We start from the raw sequence: 9,440 nt of genomic DNA on the forward strand, positions 1-9,440 counted from the left end.
TTCGGAAAAGAAGATGGGGGAGGAGATAGACTGATAGTAGGTGTGTCAGCTGGCATGTGTGGGAAACCACAGTGAACAAGTGGTGGAGAGGTTGGAGGGAGTGCGCAATAGAAAAGGTGAAAACTGACTCCTTCAGTGACTATAATTGCTATGAGGTCATGAGGTCATGATTTTGACATACCTCGCTTTTCTTGTTCACCCTGACAACTTTGTGCTTTTTTTTTGCAGTCTTTCATGGCTAAAAAACACGAAATTATCACTTTTACAGTTGCCAAAATATTTATCAAAATAAAAAATGATGGATTGTTTTTAACCGTTTAACTATTAGTTTCACGTGAGTCAATATTACTTATTCTGAATCAGTAATAGATTATAATAAATCAGTAATGTTTAAGGTTTTTAAATGAAGCTTATTCCCAAGGTCAATAAGAAAGGTCTATGGCCACACATGTGTCAGCTCCTGCCTAAATCTAAGCTTTATCAGACTTTCCCACGCTGTCAAGCCGCTTGTGTCATCACTGGTCTAGTCCAATCACCTTCTCGCTGCTTTCTCCAAGCCAATCAGCATTCATGGTGCGTACTTTATATTTACCTGTGAATCTCTTTCTCTTTCACAGAGGTCCTGCTCTAATCCCTGTCACAGCTGGGGTTCCGTTCGGCCGGGATCGCCGTTGGAGTCAAAATCATGTTAATTGTTTCTAATGATCTGTCCTTATTGAAATATTCACCAGGTGTTGCAAATGCTTTTCTCGTATTACTCGTATTACTTGATGCAAACAGGAAGCTTAGGTCTCTTCCACAGAACAAGATTAAATGATTCGGAAAAGAGGTGTATCAGCTGGCATGTGTGGGAAACCACAGTAAACAAGTGGTGGAGAGGTTAGAGGGAGTGCGCAATAGAAAAGAAAAAACTGACTCTATCTATCTATCTATCTCTCTATCTATCTATCTATCTATCTATCTATCTATATGTGTGTGTGTGAGTTGATTAGTCAGAGAAAAATATGAAAATAATTTATTACAAAGAGTTCTGAGCAATTTTTCAGTTGCCATCTTTAAATATTTATTAGAACTTCATTTGCATTGCTGCTGTGCAACATGTGCATGCAATATGAGAACAGAAAAGCAAAGTTTCGTTAGAGAATAAATTAAATATATTGTCAAAATATTTTGTTTTTTATCTGGTTTAAAGAAAAATGTGTCTTATATGATTTATGTTATTTTCTTTCACTAGAACGCACTGTGTGAACTCATGCGGTCTTCTTTTAAAAAAGATGCAAGTACAAGCCACATGAACCCATTCACAAAGCAGTTGTACTCTATGCTCTTAGGTCTTTTTATCTGTATACACACACTTATACACCGATGACCCAGGGGCTGTTTGTGGGTGTTTTAGCTACTAACCACAACTTGTTAATGATTGCACTGAAAAATAAATCATGATAATCATCTCCCAGTGCTCTGCCCTGACCTTATTGTGTGCAAGTGTTGCTGTTGTGATATATTTGAAAAATGTGGATAAGAGTATATTTACATCAAAAATCCAATGTCATTAGGCTGTTGATTTTTTTTCTGATTCACTGCTTTAGTCATTCTCTGTTGACATTAGCTTCCTTTCACAGATCTGTCATAACACAGACACATGGAGCTGTTTCCTCTGAATACATAGTTTATTTAAAACATTGTATAGTATAGTATAAAAAAGAATGTAATAAATAGAAAAAAGGACAGCAAATGAACAGTGTAGCTGTTAAGGACAACAGTAAATGATGGGATCAAAGTCAACAATGAACTAGTCTTTTATATACTGTGTCGCCTGCACACTGCTATATCTTGATACAGTCAGACGATTTAACATACGACAAGATCGCCGGAGAAGCTGATTGAACTGAGTAGAAATATCTGTGATATGGAGGTAAACCAGGGGGTTCAAAACACTATTCAGACACACAAGACCACGACTTATCTGATGAGCACTGAAGACTCCATTATTCCATGTAGGGCATATCTCCTTTTTTAATAATCCTCTTGCATAAAGGTTGAGGTTCCTAAAAATATGATATGGGATGTAACAAACTGAGAAGAGAAGAATCAAAATAAATAACAACTTTAAGCTTCTTTGTTTTACTTCCTTGTCAATGGTATTACTTTGGCAGAGAACCAAAATCACATGTCCATAGCAGCCAAGTAGGATAAGGAACGGGATGCAAAACCCAGTGAGTGTCTGTCCAAGACTGTATATCAGGTAATCCTCGACATACTCTGTAGAAGTGGTATGGTAGCATTTTGTGGTTTCATTTGTTTTGGAGGTGTTGTTTGTGGATGTTTTGAGGTAGAGCATGTCTGGAAGACTTTGAACACTCACCAACAGCCAAACCACAACTGAGATAGCCACAGTGTTACGGACAGTCATCCTTCCCATCGACTTCAGTGGATGGACAATAGCCAGATACCTGTCCACACTTATACAGGTGAGGAATCCAATGCTGCCGTATAAATTCAAGTTGAAGCAGAATCTTGTGATCTTGCAGAAGGCATCTCCAAATATCCATTTACTGTTCATAAAATAGTATGCTGACAAAAATGGTAGTGTTGGAAGGAACAAAAAATTGGCAAGTCCAATGTTTAAAAGAAACACATTGTTTCCAACTTTCTTCTGTTTCTGCAGGATCGACTTCATCCCCCATCCATTAGCTCCCAGACCAACAATCAATACCATGGTGTAAATGGACGGTAGAATTTTGCATTCAAAGTCATATTCAACAGAAGTACAATTATCAGGCATTGTGTGTCTGTACAACCTCACTCCTCTGTGGCAGAATTACAAATGAGGCAAGTGAAAGAAAACAAGTTCATAGAGTGATCGGTCATGTCCCTGCTTGTAAACCAGCACCGAGAAGCTGGAAAGAGATTCCTAATAATTGTGCAACACCTTGTGTATACATGTTGGTGAAACTGTGTCTGTTTGCTTGCTAGCGCACAAATACTGTTTACCTTTCTATCACTTGAAATGCACCACACAAAAGCATGTTTGTTATTGTATTGTTATTATTTGTGTCATTCAAAACATAGATATTTTTTTAACTAAAACTTTCAGAAAAGATCGCATTTTCAAGTCCTTGAATGTTCACATAACTTGGATTGCAAGGTTATATTTATTGCATGTAACACCCTGTGTGAAAGTGAGTTTAGCATATGAAATGCAGATGCATAACATCTGCATTTATCAGTAAACACTTTGTTTGACAGCAAAGCTTTGTGATCTAAACAGATGAGCATCTAATAACCTCCGTTTGTGGTTGTTTTGCACACGATGGTAGCTGTATTTTAAACCATTTATGACCTAAAACATCATTTTACATAAGTAAGTATGTCATTGCCTGGGAGTCTTGATGGGTTATTTGTGATTTCTGATTGTTATTGAAAGTTTTTAGTTTGCTTTTAATTATTATTCCACAGCTTTAGTTTTAATTACTATTGTAAATGGCCTATAAATGGCCTGTATTTGTATATTCGATCGTCTACTTTGAATTCATTCATGTTTTTGTTTTCATGGAGTCTCCATAGTTTTTCTTGTCACTTGGTTTAGCTGTTGTCTCTGTGTTATTCCCCTGTTGTGTTATTTCCTGTTATTTTTGTAGTCATTTATGTCTTGTGGGGGATTTTGTTGTTGTTATAGTGGTGTTTTTTGTTTATGTTGGTTTTTTTTATGTACTTGTTGTGGAAGTTTTCCACTTAAATTAAGCCTGCAGACGAGTGGTGAGCGGTAGCTAACATTCTTTAATCCAAGCACACAAAGACAACATACAAACAAGCTTGTGGAGCCCCCATGGCTGCGGGACAGACGGTCAGCAGAGTTCTCTCTGAACCTAGCATGGCTCTCAGTTAAATACCTTCTCCAGGAACAAAAGGCAGTACACAGCTGTTTCACACCTCAAGGTTCACACTCCCTTGCTACTTCCCAGAATCCTCGAAGAGACAAAGACTGGTCCTCTGGAGTTCCTGTTTCCCCCCAACATCCTTGCTACACCCCCTACCATTTGTCTTACAGTATGAGTGTCAGACATGTTAATACAATAAAATAATGTCATTAATATCTAGGTGAAAGAAATTCCTATACAAACTACTTTTTTCTTTTTGTTGAACTCACCTAGAAATCTGCATTAAGCTCCTCATCATGCAATACATAATAGAGGCGGAAAGAAGGCACAGCAAGCTGGATAGAAGAAAAGGATTGAATTGAGTGGGCAGAAGACGTAGTGCTTAACAGATCAGAAAGGTAAGGAGGAGCAAGGTTCTGAATGGCCTTGAAGGTTAGCAGAAGAAGTTTGAATATTATCTGGAATTTCACTGGGAGCCAGTGTAGTTCCTTAAGAACAGTGGTAATGTGCTGGTAGGAGGGGGTTCTGGTAATAATGCGGGCAACGGAGTTTTAAACCAGTTGAAGCTTATGAAGGGATTTTTGGGGGAGACCACGGAAGAGAGAATTACAGTAGTCAAGGCGGGAGGTAACGAGACTATGGACAAGAATGGACATAGGATAGGACATAGAATGGGTGGAAAGAGAAGGACGTAATCTGTTAATGTTGCGTAGATGGAAATAGGCAGAGCAGGTGAGATTATTGATGTAAGGTTTAAAGGATAGTGAACTGTCTAGGATGACACCAAGGCTCTTAACCTGAGGTGAAGGGAAAACTGTGGAGTTATCGATAGTGAGAGAGAAATGATTTGCCTTCAAAAGGTTGGATTTAGTGCCAATAGGAAGGATTTCAGTTTTATCCTCATTAAGCTTTAGAAAATTACAGTTGAACCAGGATTTTAATTCAGTTTGGCATTCTATAAGGGAAGAAGGTGGGAGGGAGGAATCAGGCCTGGAGGAGAGATATAACTGGGTGTCATCAGCAAAACAGTGAAAGTGAAGATCAAATTTGAAGAAAATGGTACCATGAGGGAGGATGTATATTATGAAGAGAAGAGAGCCTAACACTGAACCTTGGGGTACACCAGAAGTGACTGGGAATAGACTAGAGAGAAATGATTTAATGATTCAATAAAATGGGAGCAGTCAAGATGACTGGAACCAAGCTAAAGGTGTATCAGAGATGCCAAGAGACGACAGAGTGAGAGATAGTGTTGAAGGCTGAGCTCAAATCCAAAAGGATGAGAATGTTGAGAAGACCAGAGTCGGCTCCGATTAGAAGATCATTAGTCACTTTAAGTAAAGAAGTTTCTGTACTGTGACATGAGTGAAAACCAGATTTAAATCTCTCCTACATGTTATTATTAACGAGGTGTGAATGATAAATAAACACTTCTAAATAAAAAGAACCCTTATAAATTGATTCATTTATTTACTGATTATTCTTTCTGTGCCCCTATTTACCTCAGATGACAGATCTCCTAAGATTTTGACTAAAAGCCATATTTTTGACTGAGAAAACATAATCCTACCACTTTTACTTACCACTGGTGTTTGATGAGGTTCCTTTGCTGGAATGGAGCATTTTCTTTATTCCAAACATGATGCTGCTAATTTAAAGCAAATAACCCGCTAATTATAACACATTTGTGAATATCTTAACTTTAATAACAAAGTATAAAGTAGTATTGCTTCTGATAAAACCTCAGAGGCTTTAAACCTTTATTAGGAGTGTATTTACTCCGCGATCTGTGGTAAATGAACATGTGTAACACTTACTGGCATTGTGAGAGCGGAAAAACTGCACCTTTACTTCTTAGAGCGGAAATTAAATGTAGGTGTTAATAATAACACCTTCGACAATTTTACATGAGATATCCTGTGGCATTTACAGAGGATATCATAATTGTCTGCAGTGCAGTTAACTGTTTCACAAAAACTCCTGTGTATTCTTGCAATCTTGAATTGTATTCTTGAATTGATTTACCACCTTTACAAATATTTGCAAAGCTGATTTTCCTCAAATATTTGGAACATTTATCTTCAGTTGCTGAAAATGTGTTAGGCTTTAAGGGAAGTACATTAAAACATAGATGAGATCTAGACAAAGCAGTTTATTTTACTTTTAAACGACAGACTTTAAAAAAACATCCACTATGCACTTACTATCAAAAATAAGGGAAATCTGAAAGAAAAGACTTTAATTATAGTTAGACAGCAGAACAACAACGAGGAGGGTTGAATTCAAATGCTCAAAGTATAGATATACAGTAGTTGCTGATTTCCACTTTCTGAGAATCCTCAGAAAAATGGACCTGAAGAAGGAGCTGCTGATTATCTTCTACTGCTGCTCCCTTGAAAGTGTGCTGACATACTGCATCTCTGTATGGTTCTCTACCTGCACCACGGCACACAAAAAGGCACTTCAGAAGGTCATTAATATGGCCCAAAAAATCATTGGGCATCCTCTTCCGTCCCTGAAGGACCTGTAAAGTACTCGCTGTCTCAAGAGGGCACGCAGTATCCCACGGGACTGTACACACCCAGGACACCAGGTGTTTAAGCTGCTGCCGTCTGGCAGGAGATTCAGGCTGCTGAGGTCCTGGACAAACAGACTCAAGGATAGCTTTACAACAGGGCAATAGCCCTAATCAATGCTAACAGCGGACCTGATTGGCCACCTCCCTGGACTTGTTTGGGGGGGTAACAACAATGACAATAATAATACTTATATTTATTAAAAAAAAAACAAGGTGCAATAAAAATTAATGTGCATTAATAACAGTGTGCAATATACATACATTTATTCTTCATTTTATTACTAAGTTAAGTTACTGTGTCGTGTCGTGTTGTATGTAGTGCCGACGTGGGACAGTTTTCCAATTTGATTGTATTATTGTACTATGTATGACTGTGCAATGACAATAAAGAGTTATCTGATCTTATCTTAAATATATATATATGATATGATGTAACCACGGAGACAGGGTCAGTCATGTTAGCTAGCAGTGACTGTTTACAACAGTGAATGGGATGATTGTGTGCACAGCCTTCACACACCGCACAGGGTAAAGACATTACTCGTTCAATTTTGTTTTTCCTTTCTTTCTGTTATTTACGTTCTGTTGGCCGTCACCTCAGGTTCACCATTACAGCCTACAAATGTACACCGTCTAAATATTAACACATTTGAAAGATAAAGTTGTTTACAAACATTCATGTCTCAAAAATAAGCACAGCTGTTCATGTTTGTCATTGTAGTTTTATTTGTAAGAAAATTAACTTCATATTGTGTACCCAATCAAAGAACATTTGATAAGTCTGTTATATTCCTGTGCCCTATGTGAACTGGAATACATATATATCCTGACGATTATAGTTGAGCAAAATTCAGTTAAATCTTGAAACAGTAGATACGGCATAGTCAAAAGTGGATACCTCCTGTTTGCATTCTATCATATTAAAAAAGAAACTACAGCACACTCCATGTGATTTTGCATCCACTTCCAAATTGTAGTCAAGCAGCCGAGTCTCAGAAATAGGTAACAGAAATGTCTCTAATGTAGACCTGTACAGTTTAGTGTAAGCATTAAAAGACCATAAAGGAAACACTAACATTTATGTCAAACTAATTTAAATAAAAAATGAACAGGCACTTCATAGATGTTAAAAGAAAGGAACTAAAAACAACACTTTTAAAACAGTATTGTGGGGTGTAGTTGGTCATCGAAATAGAAAACAGAACTGAAAATTTTCTAAAAACAAACATTAGCATGCACTAACAGTTATCTTTGGAGGAAGGTGTGGGTCTCCCATGACAAGATAAAAACAATTATCTGGGATACATAAATTTCATCATGTATGCATATATCTCTATCAATTAAATCTGGCCTGAGGTCTGTTATTTTTTTTAATTCAGTTATTTCTCTCAGAAATGTTGGCTCTAAATTATGAATGTGTTAAGCTTAAACTGTCACTGGTCAGTGCAAATGGCTCACTGTGTCATAGGAACCTTTAAATTAAATCCAATAAACCTGATATCTAGTGTCAAATAATATCAAAGGTGAAAAAGCTAAAAAGCTGTTTACGGTCAGAATCTTTAAAAACTGTTAAAAAACGGGGAAAAAAACTGTAAAGCATCTCATGGATATGTGAGGAATGGGATATGACAACAGATGTCTGGTCTTACATCAATAAACTATAAATACAAGGAGATATTTATATTTTATTATATTTGTATTATAGTTTATGGCTGATAGATATTGAATTTACTAAATAGCTGGATGAGCATGAAAAATATGTCCAGAATTTAGAGTTGGTTGTCGAGAAAATAGCTTTTAACCAGTTCCTCCTTTACTGGATGGCTTCTCAGTAAAGGAGTCCAGTAAACTTTACGGTTCTGCTTTTATTCACCAGGAACTAGGGAAGCCTTTCAGTGCCTCCAGCCTCCACAGTTTTCCAGTTCGATCATTTTGATGTTCTCATCCTGTGGATAACAACATACATGGATGCAGGTTTATTGTTAACTTTTGTAAGGTGTATTTATTTAACATATCCAGCTCCAGCCCCACTGTGATTGTGAACTGGATAAGCACTTAAGAAAATGTGTGAATAAATGGACATACATCAGCTTACTATATTTATCCAAACAGACTGGACCAATAATGCTTCACTGAATTAGAGATTTTAATAATCTCGTCAATGTAAAAATGTCTCATGCTGATATACCTGCAAACCTGACAAAACTGTTTTTCAGACTACATGTACGGGGCGCCGTTAGTAAAGTGAAACATGCTGAAATTAACGGCAACATTTTTCCACATTTAGCTCTAAATCTAAATGTTAAATGTTAAATCTAAATGTTACAGGAAACTGAATATTTAGCTAACATTTAGCAAATTTAGTCTCCATTTCACAATCGCATGTCGCTGGACATGCTGGTAGGCAATCTAACATTTAGATTTAAATATAATATTTTGATTTAACATTTAGATTTAACATTTAAAATTGTGTTTTAAATGTAAAAAGTTACAAATATTTTACTAAATGTTGTAAAACATGACTTGAAAAAAACATGTTTTTGTAAGGTTTTGAGCTAAATGTAGAAAAATGTTGCAGTTAATGTCAGCATGTTTCACTTTACAAACGGCGCCCCATATATATGTAGCTGTCCTCCTATGTCAGCTAACACATTGACATTTATGTCACAATTCTGCATTTGTCTGTCTGGGTTCCTATTTTTAGAATTCTTACTTACTGGAGTTCCCCCATGAATGAAATCAGTTCTTCGGGTGACTCAGCAGTCCCACAGTGATAACTGAAACGTCTGAATGATGAAACTGCCAGATACTGTCCTGGAGAATGTTTAACAAATACAAGACTGCTATATAAATGATGATTACATTAAAAGCAAATATTAAGTATTGCTGCTCACCTTTGTTTCTGATAATGTCACTTTTAAAAAATCTTATCCCATCAGCTCTCATGGGTGAAGTTTGGCTTTGAGGGCCGGGGAAGAGAA

At 36.8% G+C, this 9,440-nt stretch overlaps 1 protein-coding gene across 1 annotated transcript; it reads right to left on the bottom strand.

The window, feature by feature from the left end:
* Positions 1-1,725: 1,725 nt before the first annotated feature.
* LOC102778511 (P2Y purinoceptor 1-like) lies at positions 1,726-2,807 on the bottom strand. The gene has a single exon (XM_006794001.3). The coding sequence runs from the start codon at positions 2,783-2,785 to the stop codon at positions 1,793-1,795; it is 993 nt and encodes a 330-aa protein (XP_006794064.2). The 5' UTR covers positions 2,786-2,807; the 3' UTR covers positions 1,726-1,792.
* Between the last annotated feature and the right edge of the window lie 6,633 nt (positions 2,808-9,440).

The sequence above is a fragment of the Neolamprologus brichardi genome, chromosome 20, assembly GCF_056152115.1.
Source record: "Neolamprologus brichardi isolate AB-2024 chromosome 20, ASM5615211v1, whole genome shotgun sequence".
Lineage (NCBI taxonomy): Eukaryota > Metazoa > Chordata > Actinopteri > Cichliformes > Cichlidae > Neolamprologus > Neolamprologus brichardi.